This window comes from Mercenaria mercenaria, chromosome 2 (assembly GCF_021730395.1).
Source record: "Mercenaria mercenaria strain notata chromosome 2, MADL_Memer_1, whole genome shotgun sequence".
Lineage (NCBI taxonomy): Eukaryota > Metazoa > Mollusca > Bivalvia > Venerida > Veneridae > Mercenaria > Mercenaria mercenaria.
The window spans coordinates 77,752,606-77,771,800 of NC_069362.1; the positions used below are offsets into that span (position 1 = coordinate 77,752,606).

Here is a 19,195-nt window from a genome sequence, read left to right on the forward strand (position 1 = left end):
GTACTTGATTTTTCTGACGAAACATAAACATAGTCTTAGGGTATAGAACATAGTCTTCTGTCTCTTGAAAAAAGTCTTTAACTTAACATTTAATTTCAGAAAAAAATATAGATCATACACATAAAACTACAAATAAATTTTCGTTATAAAACTCAGCTGTGACTGAACTTATTTGATGAACATGGGGCAAGGCCAACACGGTGCAAATCAAGGAATCTTGGACGTTTCGACCCCAAGACATTTCGACCCCAAGACATTTCAACCCCAAAATTTAATTTTCTTGGACAATTCGACCCCAAAGACATTACGACCCCAAGACATTTCGACCCCTCAGAAATAGTTGTATGTTTTCATTTTATATTTCTTCCATTTTACATATTTTAGAAAATATGAATATATAGATCTCGATCTATATAAATATTCTATTTTTAAATACATGTCAGTGAATAAACCGCGCTGGTCGGAAAAGATCGGTCGTATGTTTATTATTGGAACTAATTGAGTTATTATTTCATGTTATTTTGATAATCTAAGAAGAAAATATATTATGAAAAAACAGTTTTTAAAAGAATTATATCATGTTTATATATGAATATAAAAACGTTTACTGCATTTATTGCCAAAGCACGAATAATGTCCTTTGATTAGTCCTGATAGAGTTTGATTGGATTATCACACCTATTGATTATATCAATTAATCAGTATATTTGTAAGCACACACAAATGACATGTGACAAACAATGTCTAACAAGGTAAGTGCAGTTAAATATGATAAGCTTTTATTTAATTTAAAAGCTAACAAAATTATGGTGATTGTGGTTCATCCACGAGTGCGCAAATTTCCCGTGCGCTCAACAAATTTTCAACTTCGTATAAAAACGGTTTGTGCATTTTATTTTCCTTTTGTAAATTAATTATTTATGATTGAATTCTATCATAAACCCTAAAAATACGATTTATTAAAGAAATACCTGTGTACATTAGAATATTTTAGGACATGGAAATTCCGAATGTACAAATTTCCAGTGCGCACGCCGATTTTCAATCATGTACAAGACGTAACGCGCAAAAGTATTTTAATTTCCATTTGAAAAATAATAATTTATGATCTATATGTTTGAATTCAGTCATAAATCACTTCAAAAATACCATTTGTTGAAGAAATACGGGTGTATTTCAGTTATGGCAATTTCCCGCGTGGTCGCCGAATTTCAATCTCTTATAAAATCGTTTTGCTTAAAGAATTTTAATTATCCTTCTGAAACTTATTATTTATATTATACACGAATGATTTCTGCAATAAACCCTACAAAAATACCATTTATTAATAAAAAAACGGGTGTATTTCGTTAATGGAAATTTCCTGCGCGGTCGCCGAATTTCAGTCTCGTAAAGTCATTTTGCGTGAACGCATTTTATTTTCCATTCGTATTTTATTCATTTATGATATATATGATTGAATTATTTAAAAAAACTTCAAAAATACCTTTAACTTACAAAATACAGGTGTATCCCGGTTATGGAAAATGTATTCCGGCGTATCCCGTTTTTTTAGGTGGATTCCGGTTTAATGTGTGACCGAAATCGCTTGAAGTTGCTTAAATCATACTTTTAAAATCATACATTAAATCACGTGTATTTGCTAAAATATTTAATATAGAAAAAAGTAATACGGCTGTCACATTTTCTTTACAGATATGAAATATGATAATAATTTTTTCCCCGTTTTTAACAGAACAGTACTCACATATTCTTACATTTTGCAGAAACGGGGATTTCGTGTTTGATATTTTACAACTGGAAGGAATGTCGTACATAGAAAAGAAAAGAGCAGTTTGTAAAACACGAAAATCATATTCTGTAAAGCAAATACTTTATGTGTGCGTCAAAATCGCGTACGAAAATAACATTAAATGCGAAAATAAGCAATATGTTGTTTAATTTCCTATTGTTTTCTTTACATTTTCGCCCAAATTAAAGATAATGTTGACACATGTTTATAAATATCCGATGTCACCACAATCGCTTGTTAATTGCAATGCGCACTGCAGATAAATGCACACCTGCTGTATATCAACAAACAATTAATCAAGGTGTGATAATCCAATCAAAAGATTACGTGTTTCTGATTATGATTTTAAATATCAATATAATGAAGATGATGACATCTTAAACTTCTTTGAGTTACATTATAATTATTTATATCTGGTTGAATCCCATAAAAATGAGATGCATATATCTTTCGAAAAAAAAGTCAAATAAAAATAAATAAATAAATAAAGAGGTATTAAAGATGTGACTTTATTAAAGTTATTTTCATAATTAAAATCGGCGAAATCGGCCCATGATTTAAAAATCTTTTCTTTCTTTTTTTTTTAATATAGCCGTGTACTAAAATAGTCTTTAAGATGATTTGAATATATAAATAAACACCAAGTATGAAAATATGTTATATGAAGGTTATTTTAAGATAGATTATCAGAACGATTTGTTCATAAATTATTTACGTAATAAACGCGGTTGGTACATAAATCCCGTTATTTTAATAATTTATAAATGATGATTATTTCGGTATTGTTCGGTATTGTGAGAGAAAAATCACTCATTTTTTCATATGAAGGCATGTACTAATATAGACTTTAAGAAATTAAAAAAAAGAATTTTAGAAAATAAAGAAATTTAGACAAATAGATCTATGGCTCATTTTTGTAAAAAAATCTTATTTTCGCGAAAATAATCGTATTTTAACCTTTTAAATTAAATTGGTAATTAAGCGTTATTACATTTTGAAATTGCTCAATTATCTATAGATTAAAGCTTAATTATAATAACGACGGCATTTTTAGATGTTTTCAGGCATATCATTGAATGGGGTCGAAATGTCCAAGGAGTTGGGGTTGAAATGTCTTGGGGTCGAATTGTCTCTTGGGGTTGAAATGTCTTGGGGTCGAAATGTCTTGCTAGCCAAATCAAGTACGACCAAAAAACGAGGACAGACACGCATGAAACACGACTTTAGTGGGTATAAATTCTATTTTTGCTCTGTACTAGATCTATATTTTATACTTACCTACATTGATAAAAAATTTTAGAGGAGAATGCTTTTGCCCCAAGCAATTATGTAAATTCCATTACTGCCTAAGTGTCATCATTTCGGATAGACCAGTAGCAAACACACTCTTGTATCCCGGCACAACCAGTTTTCGACCGCTTAACAAGTTTTCTGTGCAGTTTTGGACAAATGCAAGTCCAAATCTTTGGTTTATTGTCTAACATTTTCTATAAGCATAAGTGCTATAAAAGCATACCATTTAAGTTTCAAGTTTCTTACCGATCGAATCCCAGGCAGGATGATTTTGAAAGCCATCAGTAGGAAGTCATGCTGAAAATTTACAACCTAAATTCGACCACAGGTGGTATTTTCCTTCCAGCAAAATGAAACAGCACTAAACTTTTACTGTAGTTTCATTACAACATGGCAAACATAGAACACCCAAAATTCAAGTCTGGCAACAAACATCAAAACCAACATGGCAGATCTGAATATACTGTAGGTACACTTGCCTAAATTGGCACCTAAATTACAGGGGGTAGGGTAAAGTAAATGGCAGCCAAAATTTAGTGCATTATCTAAAGAACTATATCATGTGCTCAATTACTCCAGAGAACCAGGGTGTCACATCTGCTACATTGATAGCTGTCACAGATGACAATGTATTATATAATTGCTAAGCTTTTGACACTCCGAATATTTCAAATTGCTTCAGGGTTCGCACAGACTTGAAAACTCCTTGAATTTCAAGCTGCTAGATGAAAAGTGCTTGAATTTGCAAAAACCTCCTTAAAACTCCTTGAATTTGTTTCTTGCCTTGAAAACTGCTTGAAAAGTGCTTGATTTTATGATAAAAGTCCTTGAATTTCCTTCTTCAGAAATTTTGGTCAGCTTAATAAAAATAGATTGTAAAAGACACTTTGTTTTATGTCTACATAACCTATGTGTATCGTACGATATGGGTTTTAAACAGACTGGGACTAGGAAAATTACGACGTGTAAAAATTACGGACACCATTTCCGTTACCGATATTGAAGAAAATGTCGTGTATTTTCAACAAAAAGTGGCTTGTATCCTATCCATGGCTGGTCGAACACGAAAACAAACGGAAAGCCATGTGCAAATATTGTAACAAAGTTATTGACATTAGTTCAATGGATGAATCGGCGCTGAAATCGCACGTCAAGTCAGTGAGAAGCACAAGAAAAATGTACCTGATCGAGAGTCACCCATGGCCACTCTTATTGTGTTTACTATTCCACCTTTGTCCCCAGCAGCTAGAGGCACCTAAAACTTGATCTTATATGACATGATAAGTCGCTGTTGATGTAAGAAGTGTTGATCAATTGTTTGCCAGTCATTTTGTGTGTGATAAAATGTTGATCAATTGCAAATTGGAACTTTTTAGAAAAACTTAAATCACGTGATAGTCATTTTGGATATAAGAAGTGTTCACCAATTGTATGCCAGTCATTTCGTGTGTAATAAGTGCTTGTTTAATTTTTTGCTTATCCTTGAAAACGTAATAAAAGTCCTTGAAAACTCCTTGAAAACCCCTTGAATTTTTATGTCAGTTTGGCTGTATGAACCCTGTGCTTAGAAAATGAAGGAAACTGTTGCAAGGACAGGCATCATGATTATATTGTCAAAATAATTTAATAATAGTATGCTCCACAATTCTGACAGTAAGCATGTGTTAAGCAATAAACATTTAGTGCAAAAGATATATTAATACTGATATTGGCTTTAGCAAGAATAGGCAGTAGACAAGGAAAGATGTAGGTTTTTTAGTAATAAGAAAAACCTCATGGAAACATAGTACTGCTACATAAATCGAATTTGTATAATTTTCCAAGTACCAAAACTGAAGGAGAATAGGTTCCTAACATGTTATGTCTCTGCTGTAAACAGTGAAACAGTCACAACTGATAAATTTGGCTTGTAAAGATTTTTATCATACAAAGTCCTAGGCGGTCGAAAATAGGTTGTGGTCGAAAATAGGTTGTGTGGGGATATTAGACCCACCATTTTTCCGCCCCAGTCAAATGTCATGGCTTTAAAACAAATTGAGCATATAATACCTTTGTTAATTCATTTTCTTTTAAAATTTTCATCTACTTTCAAATATCTGAGAAGAGCTCAAATTTAACTTTTTTTGAATGACCACTTGCAAATAGTAGCTTTTATCTTTACTTGCTAAATCTGAAAATCTACTTGCAAATTTAGACTTTCAATTAAAAATGTTACAATATCCTTAAAAATCATGTTAGAACATTAATATTGTTTGCAGGGTTTTCCTTGACGCACAATTTTGTGCATTTTGCTGCACATTGATTTTCAAAATGACCCTAAAAATATTGGCAAAATAATTCTGAACCAAAGAAGTATAAAATACACAGAATAGCAACAGGAGATAATCTCGCGTAAGCTTGTGTCAGCACGTTATCTTATTGAAGCATTTGCCGGCTTGGTCAATTGTGGCCAAACCAACAGACATTTATTACTCTAAATCAGTTTAAATGCCTACTAAATGAAGAGAACTGGAATACTAACAAATTCAAGCCTACCGGTAGTTGTTATTAAGTACAGTAAGAGAACATTAATTTAAGAAAACTTATTTTGAGAAGAGGATTGTATGATGAGGAACTTGACAAGAGGGGCCATTAAAGCTTTGGGCTAATACTACGGCCCTGAATACAGGTAGATTATTAAAGTATAACACTGGCGATAGGGCTGGCACGTAATACACCAAATCGGGTCCAATTTTCCAACAACAACGGTTGATTTCTCAGACTTTCAATCATAATTTTATTCCTTCCCCATGTAGAAAATACTAATAACATTTAAAAACACCATTATCATTATAAACAAACGATCTTATCAATAGAAAGTTTTTTCACAACACAAATTTTTTACCGTTATGCTGTCTGTTTCATACACCGGTAAAACAAGATCTCATTTAGTTCCCACGTGATGTTGGCGAGATTTGCTCTATATGCCTTTCAGGTTGCGGATATATTTATTTTTATAACTCTTTGACTGAACGCATCAACTTAACTACTGACTGAAATTACAGCGGCGCAAATTTTCGTACCCAGTATTTTAAGTAAGTACCGATTCGTGCTTAGGTGTAAAGTAGTAAGGTAGACTGGTTCTAGATTTAATTATCGGATAGACCTCTTCGTCTCTTGATGGTACACCATTCAACGAAAAATGGCTCTCCAACAAAAGATGACGTGTTTTCTGTCTTCCGTACATGAGGAAAACCCTGTCACTGCCTTGTCCTCAAACAACTAAAATGGAATCTGCAAACATTAACAAAAATCACGGCAATTTCGACTATTATTTGTACTCGCAAAAAAAAATTTGTGTGACGTTTTTATCTACTTGCATTCTGTGAAATCTACTCGCATTTAGCGGGTTGGCGAGGGCAAAATTTGAGCCCTGCTGAGTTTGGTTGGTGTAAGTTCTGTGTGAGTTCTGGCAACCTTATATAACTTAACAGATGCAATTTTTATTTTCTGATGGTCGCATCCATTAACCAGGTCTCCTGGATTTCGTTGTTTTACATTCTGTAAATTAGTGGATAATCCATGAATTTTAAAGATTTTTCAATCTATAAATTTACAGACTGGATGTATGAAATCTGTCAAAACCGCAGCTTAAAATGAAATGTCTCGCTTATTGTTAGTTCTGATTAATGATTACCATAACTTTACTGACTCTGTTTTTATTTTGTGATAGTCACGTCCATTAGAGATCGGTGATAGCATAGTTATAAACATCTCTGAGCTGAAATTTTTTAGCTAACCCAAGTCTTATTATATATGCATAGATAAAACTGACTGGAGAATTTCTGACAGTTCTGGTCACCTTAAGTATTTTTATATTTTTGAAAATGGCAAAATCATCCATATTGGCCGAAAATCAAAAATCACCTTCAATTGTAAATTGTGTAATTTTAAACTGCAGTTTTGAGTTAAATTGTAATTTCAGCAGATTTCATATATACTAGGAGCATTTGAAAAGTAGTGGCAACAGTCCAGTATTTTCACCGTTTGCACGTGCACCAATAAGTGCGTATCAATGGAAAGAGTGTTGATTTTTCTGTCCAACTGACTGGAAATGGCACTTAAATCACGTGCAAAAGCACATTTAATTAGCAGTTCAAATACATGTAGTATATCTTACTGGCTAAAAAAATTACTGAAAAATCTATCTGCTATGTAACTTGTGCGGTCTGTGGGAGACATCTTGCTGCTGTAGTTGCCAGTAGAGGTAGCCACATGCACTGCTGATTGTGTCAATGTAATTTTTCTGACCAGTATATTAAAATTCAAGATTTGAAGCATGATGCGACCATTTAATGCTGTCTGCTTTTAAATCATAAGATTTGCAAATGGAATTGTTCTTTTCTAATTTTGAATCACGGTTAACAAAATATTGTACATTGAGTTTGAATGAGGCATTTCTTTTTCTTGTCAGTGTGCATGATTACCATGCAGTATGCACAATATGCATATTCATAGCTTTTTGTCAGGTTCTGAATAAGGCATTGCAGAGTTATGTGCCCTTTGATATACATAATTTAAAATGTGTGTACTGCATTATTAGTGCATGTAAGTTTATGGCATATTTCCTCTTAAATGGATTAAAATGAAACTTCATATTATTATGTGATCAACATGAAGTGCAGATGTGTTTGACATATCTTTGTAGAATGAGTTGAGGCATTGCCTAGTTATGCATCATTGGACTTTGACAGAATTCTGGTATTTCCTTGGAGAGAATGGTATTGCAGGTGTACAAGTTATATGTAGTCAATTGTATTATACAGTTATTACATTTAGCTTCTGTTTGCAGTTACTAGAACCTATTGTTACAGTAACTAATGTTGGTTCAATTCACAACTCTTTACGTTTGGTGTTTGAATAAATCTTAACTGAAATTTGTAAACAAAATAAAACTCAGTAAGAATTATAGTTTCTTTTAAAAATATAAACCTGCATATTGTGTGCACTCAACAGTTTTTCGTCGAAAATAAGAACAGAGTTGTTTCAGCTTCATATTTTATAATCCTCTGAATAACTTGTTATTGTGTATTACAGTTTAACTCCTGTGCTATATTTTCTTTGTAAATCAAAATTTCCTTGCAAGTTTACATTCAAAGTGCTGAATAGAAAACAACAATAAATATATTTGATAATTTACCTAAGACATTTAGATTTAATATAAATACCCTTTGGCAATTATGTTCATTTTCAATACTTAGTTTTTCTGTAGATCAAAGTAGATATCAAAGTATTACATCATTGTATTTAAATTAGGAGAGAAAAAATGTAATTAAAGAAAGCAAAAATTTAGATACCGGTAGTAAAAACTGTGTACTCGTACTTACTGTCATTATGTCTCCCCCAGGAGACATATTGTTTTTGCCCTGTCCGTCCGTCCGTCTGTACGTACGTCACACTTCATTTCTGAGCAATAACTGGAGAACCATTTGACCTAGAACCTTCAAACTTCATAGGGTTGTAGGGCTGCTGGAGTAGACTAGCCCTATTGTTTTTGGGGTCACTCCGTCAAAGGTCAAGGTCACAGGGGCCTGAACATTGAAAACCATTTCCGATCAATAACTAGAGAACCACTTGACCCAGAATGTTGAAACTTCATAAGATGATTGGTCATAAAGAGTAGATGACCCCTATTGATTTTGGGGTCACTCCATCAAAGGTCAAGGTCACAGGGGCCCGAACATGGAAAACCATTTCCGATCAATAACTAGAGAACCACTTGACCTAGAATGTTGAAACTTAATAGGATGATTGTACATGCAAAATAGATGACCCCTATCGATTTTGGGGTCACTCCGTTAAAGGTCAAGGTCACAGGGGCCTGAAGATTGAAAACCATTTCCGGTCAGTAACTTGAGAACCACTTGACCCAGAATGTTGAAACTTAATAGGATGATTGGTCATGCAGAGTAGATGACCCCTAACGATTTTGGGGTCACTCTGTGAAAGTTCAAGGTCACAGGGGCCTGAACATTGAAAACTGTTTCCGGTCAGTAACTTGAGAACCACTTGACCCAGAATGATGAAACTTCATAGGATGATTGGTCATGCAGAGTAGATGACCCCTAACGATTTTAGGGTCACTCTGTTAAAGGTCAAGGCCACAGGGGCCTGAACATAGAAAACCATTTCCAATCAATAACTTGAGAACCTCTGGACCCAGAATGTTGAAACTTCATAGGATGATTGTTCATGAAGAGTAAATGACCCTTATTTTTTTTGGGGTCACTCCATTAAAGGTCAAGGTCACAGGGGCCTGAACATTGATAACCAGTTCCAATCAATAACTTGAGAACCACTTGACCCAGAGTGTTGAAACTTCATAGGATGATTGAACATGTAGAGTAGATGACCCCTATTGATTTTGGGGTCAGTCTATTAAAGGTCAAGGTCACAGTGGCCTGTTCATGTAAAATCATTTTTTGGAAATAACTTGAGAACCACTTGACCTACAATGTTGAAACTTAATAGGATGATTGGACATGCAGAGTAGATGACCCCTATTTATTTTGAGGTCACTTGATCAAAGGTCAAGGTCACAGGAGCCTGAACAGTGACTTGAGAACCACTAGGCCAAGAGTGTTGAAATTTAGCGGGATGACTGGACATGCCAAGTAGATGATCCCTATTGCAGCCAACCATCAGTGTCTCTTTGACTTTCGCTCATGACCCGTATTGACTTCTTGCCTATAGGATTTTGCATTGGGGGAGACATGCGCTTGTATACAAAAGCATTTTCTAGTTTTTCTCTGTCGCAAGTTTTAAGAGATGGTACCTAAGGCTATGTTTTCAACAACTACAATAACGAATGAAGTGCAAAACTGAGGCACAGATTGTTTTCTTCAAGGTGGTAAGATTTTAACATATAGCACTGTTATGCAGGAAATGTTGTCAGCAATACCACCAGAAAGGTAATTGTCATTTCTTTTTAAAGCAGCACTTCATAGTTTAAATAAATTATTATAAAAATCAAAATTTAAAAGCAAATTAAATAAATTTCAATTTCTTTGTAGATACAATGACCAGCAACCATATTTGGAAAGTATTTGCTCCTTATGACGTCTTCAGCCAACCAGAAGCTTACCTCATTGGTCATGTGACAACAGACAGCCAATCAATTTACATCACAGCCTCATCACATGATGTCTCTGCAGCCAATCAACTTCCAGACATGCAGCTTATTGGCTATTGGTCCAGATTTAAAAATAGAATTTCCAAGAGAAGATCTCCTGTAAAGCTAGAGCAGTGGATTAGTGTTTGGAAGGATGAGAATGCAGACATTCATTGTGAAGTTATTAATGATGCTGAGACCTTTCAATGCACACTTCTTATATATAATCCTTCAGATGTATTCAAGTCAGAAATATTAAAACAAAAAAATGTTGACGCTTGTGAACAGAATGATAATATTACATCACTAGTTAGAATACTTCATGCTACTAACTCTAACCTGTGTGACCTTGAGGTAACAGAGGGGATAACTGTGTATACATCTGCATCTAAAAGACATGGCATCAATCAACTGGTGGTCTGGTTCCTAATGTTTATGGTGAATTTTATATACCTGCCATTCAGGATATGTTCCTACTCAATTCAAAGGTAACACTAACAGTATAATATTTTCTATAGGTGTGTGTGATATCACTGATGTATGATTTGGCTATAGAAAGATGCTTATCTCGGTATGAAATTTCCAAATTGATATACCACGATTCGACAATCTTCCAATTTACATGCAGGAACGTAGGGTGGGGGAGCGTGTATGTCATATACATTGTGTTGTCTTCAGTAACTATGTTACCGGTAGTTGGAATAATACCATGATTGTAGACAAAAAAAGCGGTGATATAATAAAATTCTGTCAAGTTCTTTTTTAGCTCGTCTGATTTTTTGAAAAAAAATGATGAGTTATTGTCATCACTTGAGCGGTTGTCGGCGTCGGAGTCAGCGTTGCCTGGTTCAGTTTTATGTTTAGGTCAGCTTTTCTCCTAAACTATCAAAGCTATTGCTTTGAAACTTGGAATACTTGTTCACCATGATAACCTGACCCTGTATAGCAAGAAAAATAACTCCATCTTGCTTTTTGCAAGATTTATGGCCCCTTTTGTACTTAAAAAATATCAGATTTCTTGGTTAAGTTTTATGTTTAGGTCAATTTTTCTCCTAAACTATCAAAGCCATTGCTTTGAAACTTGGAATACTTGTTCACCATCATAAGCAGACCCTGTACATCAAGAAACATAACTCCATCTTGCTTTTTGCAAGAATTATTGCCCCTTTTGGACTTAGAAAATCAGTTTTCTTGGTTAAGTTTTATGTTTAGGTCAGCTTTTATCCTAAACTATCAAAGCTATTCCTTTAAAACTTGCAACACTTGTTCACCATCATAAGCTGACCCTGTACAGCAAGAAACATAACTCCATCCTGCTTTTTGCAAGATTTATGGCCCCTTTTGGACTTAGAAAATATCAGATTTCTTGGTTAAGTTTTATGTTTAGGTCAACTTTTTCTCTTAAACTATCAAAGCTATTGCTTTAAAACTTGCAACTCTTGCTCACCATCATAAGCTGACCCTGTACAGCAAGCAACATAACTCCATCCTGCTTTTTGCAATAATTATTGCCCCTTTTGAACTTAGAAAAATCATTTTCTTGGTTGAATATTATGTTTAAGTCAACTTTTCTCATAAACTATCAAAGCTATTGCTTTAAAACTTGCAACAGTTTTTCACCATCATAAGTGAACACTGTACATCAAGAAACATAACTCTATTCTGCTTTTTGCAAGAGTGATGGCCCTTTTTAGACTCAGAAAATCATGGGTAGAACAATATTTCTATTATACAAAAAAAATCAGATGAGCGTCAGCACCCGCAGGGTGGTGCTCTTGTTGCTATTTCGTACGGCCGAATACAGGCTGTTTCCCCTAGCCAAAAATAGCTATATTTTCCCCTTAAATTGTTATATTTTCCCCTTGGAATTTAAAGAAATGTTCCAGAATATGCATAGGGAATAATTTTGTGAAATTCGGTGTTAAATTTAATAATATATTTTTCAACTCGAATTACCCCATGTTGCTTCAAATTTAGAACTTGCACAGTGTTTACTTATCATCAGATGCCAAATTCATAAGGACATTGGCATCACTTTTTGCAAATTGATACTGTGTCTATTATCATGAAAATCGAATCATTTGGATTTTCCCCTTTATGGGGTGTATCATGCTATATTTTCGCCTTAAAAAGCCACAGATTGTTTTGAAAAGTTCATAAAAAATCACTGCAGGTCGAACATGATTATACATCAGCTTTTTAATTGGATGTGTGGTTTTTTTAATTTCTTCATCAATATTAAATTTTGATCATCTAAGCATACCACGCAAGATTAAGCAAATAGAAACATGTATAGCTTAACTTATTTGAAAAACAACTTTTCAGTTTGTTTGTTATGACGCTGGTGTCCGTCTGTCCGTTAGCAATTTCGTGTCCGCTCTGTAACTCTTGAACCCCTTGAAGGATTTCAAGGAAACTTTACACAAATGTTCACTACACCGAGACGATGTGCAGATCGCATGTTTTGGATGTCTCACTTCAAGGTCAAGGTCACAGGAGTCAAAGGTCATATCAGTTTGTTTCATGTCCGCTCTGTAACTCTTGAACCCCTTGAAGGATTTCAAAGAAACTTGACACAAATGTTCACCACACCAAGACGACGTGCAGAGCGCATGTTCCGGATGACTTGCTTCAAGGTCAAGGTCACACTTAGGGGCCAAAGTCATATCAGTTTGTTTTATGTCTGCTCTGTAACTCTTGAACTGCTGGAAGGATTTCAAAGAAACTTGGCAGAAATGTTCACCACATTGTAACGATGTGCAGAGCGCATGTTCCTGATGACTCACTTCAAGGTCAAGGTCACACTTAAGGGTCAAAGGTCATATATGACTTTGCTTTGTGTATATTGCTCTGCATTGCAGTGCGCTTGTTTTTATTTGGCAGATCTCTTTTTTGTACTTACAATAATTTTTTTTTGAATTACTTCCCTTTTATATAACTATAAATAGCTTATTTTGAAACTTTTTTATTATTGGCCTTAGGGTAAAACCGAGACCACTTTTCTGTGGTACAACATGGATGGTACTTCCAATTTTAAGGTGTATTTTTACATACCTTTACCTGATAAGGATTTTTTTGTAGATATTGAATTTTTTTTTTGTGGACTTAGATTTGTTTTTTGAAGTTTTCCTTTTGTTGTTCCAGTCCTTTATGGCTACAACAGTCAAGTTCTTAAAATTATGCTCCCATCCTATGATGTAAGCCTTCGGGCGACGCGTATATTGCCCCGCTTGGCGGTGCTCTTGTTTGTTTTGGGTTTAACGCTGTTTTTCAACAGTATTTCAGATCTATTTTACTGTGATATTAAATGTAATTCTTAGATTATATTTCAACAAGCTAGATAATGGTTATCTTCAGGAATGGTACAGGTACAGGTGACCCACTACAGAAAGTAATGGGTGTTTCATCTACATTCTCACAGTTGGCTGCAAGGAGTAAACAACTTTGCCATACAAAGTCTGGTGATGAACTTAAGCCATTTTGTAGACTAAGGTAAGCTGTACCTTGCCTGTTATTATGGTAGACAAAATGTTCTCTCTCTCATAGCGACAGTTTCCAATAAGCTGTATTTCAGGTGTTCGGAAGTCCCAGGTTATTAGCCTGGGCACTACCAGAAGATAATTTTGGAGGCATAACTTAGAGAATGCAAATGTTTAAGTGCATGTGTGTGATTTTAGACTGATCCAGTAGCATTAAAATGAGTTATTCGTGGTATTTAAAACGATATGCAGACCAGTCTGAAAGTTGTTGTCATATTCACATAATCTGTCAAAGTGTACTTTAGTTTTCATGCAAAGCAGTTTTTGTGAAATACTCTGAGGGGGAAAATATTAGATCACAGAAACTTGTATATGAGGCTGTTTATGGGTTCAGATCCATATTAAGCTTTTGAACTGACATTTTTAAAGACTTAAAACTTTTGGCAGGAATGAACAAATCTATTTTATTATATGAAATAAAAAAGATTAGCAATAGCCTATAATGTAGCCAGTAAGAAGAAGGCTTTGCAATTTAAATACATGAAGGTCATAAATTGATTTATCATTATATAGCAAATGTCAGCAAATTCAGAAAACTGAATAGTGTTTCAGACACACTTAAATTTGGGTATGTGAACATACAATGTTGAGTAAGTTGGAGACACAGCAAAACATCTTGTGACATACAATTGCAGTCTAGAACTGTACAACAAAAGCTTAAATACTTGGTCAGCTCTAATGTTACAACTTACCAGAAATCGTTATCTCTGTAATATCTTATACTGTTGGGATCCTCAGACATTCTGTCATGGTTTTGTATTTATCCCGTGAAATGATTAGGACTTGCGACGATTAATAGGTAAATCAGATCCGAATCAATTACTAGGTGATTAACCAGTTTCAATTTTGCAAAACTGCTAATCGCTCTCAAACAATAAACATCTTGAATTGTACTTTATCTTTATACATGTCTTTGACCAGCACATAGACCCACAGTATATTTCCGCTAAAACACATCAACATAATCAGTAGCCTCAGATTTGCCTGTCGTGATATATTTAAGATAAAATACACCAAAATATGACTTATTAATTATCACACTGCTTGCAAATCATAAAGTCCATATGTTCCTAATGAAGTCAGCTGCTAGAAGTACCTTGATACAGTATTTTCAATATGGCGGCCAATTAACTGGTTCGATTCGATTTCATACAAATGATTAACCGGTTTCAAAATTTTGAAATTGCCCCACCCTAGAAATGATTCAGGCAGTAGTTATATTACATTTGTACTACAATTATGTTATGCACAAATTGAATTTTCTCACCATTGCAGAACTGTGGTAAAAGCATTAAAATTATCCAATTTTAAAGGCCACTGGCCTGTTATAGAATCAGTCTTCTTTGCAATAAATTCCAAGCTGTATTAGGCTAATAGATTGGCATTATAATTTTAATTTTTGTGTAAAACAGTTTGAAAATAAATGACTTTTATAGCTTTACTTTGTTCCTTAATAATATATTTCTGGATTCAAAATAAGTTATTTTGCGGAAAATTAAAACCTAACCAGAACTTTGTGCTGTTCTGAGCCTTTAAAACTTCATCATTTCCATTTATGAACATATTTTCCATGCTGTGTTTTAATTTCATTTACATTGGCAGAAAAAGTAAATTTTAATTTTTGCTGTATGTAACAAGGGGGACTTATGCATGTGCAATAGCTGGCCCGTAAAATCTTGCCTTTCATTGCTATCTTATTTATGTTTTACATAAAACAGCAATGATGTGTTGTACAGCATGTTGGTAAGTTCAGTGATCACAGTGAAACACTACAGAATATATTTAATTTCAATGCTGTCCACATGTATATAATTTACTAACTTACTTTTCTAATATAAAACATTTACCTGAGCTATCATTGACCATTGTTGTTTTCACCATGTATTGACTGACAGATGGTAAACACTTTCATCCTTCAGATCAGTTTGAATTGCGAATGATCTACTTTCTATTCAAATATTGATATCATTTTATGTTTTATCTATATACACAGATCGGTGAACACATGTTTGCAGCAGCTGATAGATACATTACTAGGAGTGACGCTGATGTATTTCTTAATGTCAGATAACATGGCCCAATATCTAGCCAATATTTGTCTTTCCTATGGAGATGTAAGTACATGCATAGTAAGCGTTTAATGCAGCCTATATGGCCCAATATCTAGTGTACTTTTGCCTTTATAAAGGAGATGTAAGTATGGGCAAAATCAGACAAAATTTTCAAATGTCTAGCCAACATTTTGCTTTCTCTTGGATAAGTATGGTCCAAGTTTAAGCGGATTCTTGACAGTATCTATCTAGCATTTACAATTGTAATGCCCCATAATACAAATGTATTGCAGGCCTTGGTATCTCAAAAGCTACCTCAGTAAAAGGAGGCATTCCCAAAGCAAAAAAAGTTTTGTTTTTTTTTCCTCAATTCTGAACTAAAAATTCCCAAGTGATTGTTAGCTTTAGGGTCTTTGCTGTTTTACAGTTGTTTTGCTGCTTTGTATGTTTTCATATGTATTTAGATTAAGTAAACAACAGTTACTACTGAACAGTTATTAAAAACTACCATTCCACAGTTATCCAAAACAACATTTATATAGACTAAAGTTAGTTCAAATTTTTCCCAATTTATTGACATTTTCCCAATTCAATTGGTGTTGGTGGCATTCCCAAATAGATGGAAAAAAAAGGCATGGACTTACACAGCAGCAGGCAGCATGAACCTGGGAACAGTTTTTGTGCACTTTTTTATAAATTTAGATGTTCACACATATAAAACTTGTTCGTAATTTGTGGCATGGATCTGTTTTCAGAAAGTTGCTGGGGAACTGAAAGTTCTGCTAGACTGGTTGATGGGGGCTCCAGCAGGTTTGAAACTCAACAGTCAACTTACCCATATCCTGGGCAAATTCTTCCAGTACCACATATACCTGTGGTCAGGTATGATAAACCTGTAAATATTCTATTAAACATACAGCTTGTATTTCACTAGTATATACAGTATATTACAGACAGAAATCAGAAAACATATGGCAATAGATTTTAATCTGATTCAGTATCATGCCTGTTCCATTACTACTCATACAAAATGTAGCCAAGTAAATAAAATAGGTTTATGTCAGAGGAGTTGACAGTTGTTGTCAAGTGTGCTTGCATTGAGCTCAACATGGTTGTCAAAATGGCACTTTCATCTGTGTGTGGAAGTGTATCCATAAGATTATGTCCAGACAATAACTGTGACATGCATTTGGTAATCCCTTTGTTTCCTCAGTCTATGAGTGTTTTAATGTATATGTCTTTAAGCAAAATTCTATTTACCAGGGATATAAATTAGCAGGGGCCCAGTAGCCCACGGCCCCTAGATTTTGGGCTGGGCCCCTAAATTGTTAAAGAAAATGCCCATATACCTAATGTTAAACATTTATTTTTGACAGTCTGGGCCCCTAAATAAAAATAGCTAGCTTATATCCCTGTTTACATGATGATTTTTGTTATTTTTCCAGGTTACCTGTATGTATTGAAGCCGGTGCTAGGACAGTTAGTGTACTATGGTTCTATAGCTGGTGTATGGGGTCTGTCTGTCCAGCTGGCATTGTTTCAGGACATTCTCTCAACTATGACCATCCATATCTACTGCTTCTATGTATATGCTGCCAGGTATACAGGTGTTACAATAGATCAAAATACATTGTATAAGTAGATTGTAATGATCAGTTGATGATAAAAGTTAAGATCAAATAACTATCATCCATTTTGGTTTGAGTTATCATGTAAGGAAACCATCTAGCTATTGGCGGTTCTTCCCAGGTGCCAGTCTTAAAACCAAACAGAGCAAACAGTGGTATTAGTATTGCAAAAGTCCTTTCGACAGTATCATTGGTATTGCAATATGGTTCCATAATGCTTTTATTAGCTCACCAGAGCACAAAGTGCTCAGGGTGAGCTATTGTGATCGCTCACCGTCCGCCGTCCGTCCGTCCGTCCGTCCGTCGTCCGTCCGTCCGTCGTCCGTCCGTCCGTCCACACTTTCCTTTAAACAACATCTCCTCCTAAACCAACAGGCCAATTTTGATGAAACTTCACAGGGATGTTCCTTGGATGGTCTTCTCTAAAAATTGTTCAAAGAATTGAATTCCATGCAGAACTCTGGTTGCCATGGCAACCGAAAGGAAAAACTTTAAAAATCTTCTTCTCAAAAACCAGAAGCCCTAGAGCTTAGATATTTGGTGTGAAGCATTGCCTAGTGGACCTCTACCAAGTTTGTTCAAATCATGACCCCGGGGTCAAAATTGACCCCGCCCCAGGGGTCACTTGATTTTACATAGAAAAATCTTAAAAAATCTTCTTCTCGAAAACCAGAAGCCCTAGACCTTAGATATTTGACATGTAGCATTGCCTAATGGACCTCTACTAAAGTTGTTCAAATCATGACCCCGGGGTCAAAATTGACCCCGCCCCAGGGGTCACTTGATTTTACATAGGAAAATCTTCAAAAAATTTCTAAAAATAAAGCAGAAGGCCTAGGTCTTAGATATTTCACATGTAGCATTGCCTAGTGGACCTCTACAAAATTTGTTCAGATCAGACCCCCGGGGTCAAAATTGACCCCGCCCCAGGGGTCACTTGATTTTACATAGGAAAACCTTAAAAAATCTTCTTCTCAAAAAGCAGAAGCCCAAGAGCTTAGATATTTGACATGTAGCATTGCCTAGTGGACCTCTACTAAAGTTGTTCAAATCATGACCCCCGGGGTCAAAATTGACCCGCCCTAGGGGTCGCTTGATTTTACATATGAAAATCTTCAAAAATTTTCTTAAAATAAACCAGAAGGCCTAGAGCTTAGATATTTCACATGTAGCATTGCCTAGTGGACCTCTACAACATTTATTCAAATCATGACCCCAGGGTCAAAATTGACCCCGCCCCAGGGGTCACTTGATTTTACATAGGAAAATCTTCAAAAAAATTTCTAAAAATAAACCAAAAGGCCTAGGTCTTAGATATTTGACATGTAGCATTGCCTAGTGGACCTCTACAAAATTTCTTCAAATCATGACCCCCAGGGTCAAATTGGCCCCGCCCCATGGGGTTACTTGATTGTACATAACAAAATCTTCAATATTTTCTAAAAATAAACCAGAAGGCCTAGAGCTTAGATATTCGACATGTAGCATTGCCTAGTGGACCTCTACAAAATTTGTTCAAATCTTGACCCCCCAGGGTCAAATTGACCCAGCCCCAGGGTTTACTTTATTGTACATTGGGAAATCTTCATAAATTTGCTTAAAATAAACCAGAAGGCCTAGATCTTAGATATTCGATGTGTAATATTGCCTAGTCGACTTCTACAAACTTTATTCAAATCATGACCCCCGGGGTAAAATTGGCCCCGCCCCAGGGGTTACTTGATTGTACATTGGAAAATTTT

The 19,195-nt window shown here is 34.9% G+C and overlaps 1 protein-coding gene across 2 annotated transcripts in view; it reads left to right on the plus strand.

Moving 5' to 3' along the window:
* Positions 1-2,968: 2,968 nt before the first annotated feature.
* Positions 2,969-19,195, plus strand: part of LOC123564367 (phosphatidylinositol N-acetylglucosaminyltransferase subunit Q-like) — a 34,779-nt gene continuing 18,552 nt past the window's right edge. The window contains exons 1-6 of one of the 2 annotated variants that reach the window (XM_045357889.2): positions 2,969-3,022; positions 10,138-10,723; positions 13,593-13,727; positions 15,768-15,888; positions 16,581-16,707; positions 17,271-17,424. In XM_045357889.2, coding sequence (XP_045213824.2) covers positions 10,143-10,723; positions 13,593-13,727; positions 15,768-15,888; positions 16,581-16,707; positions 17,271-17,424 — 1,118 coding nt within the window. In that variant the 5' untranslated portion in view covers positions 2,969-3,022; positions 10,138-10,142. The remainder of the gene's footprint in view (positions 3,023-10,137; positions 10,724-13,592; positions 13,728-15,767; positions 15,889-16,580; positions 16,708-17,270; positions 17,425-19,195) is intronic. The other variant, XM_045357887.2, reaches the window with a different exon arrangement.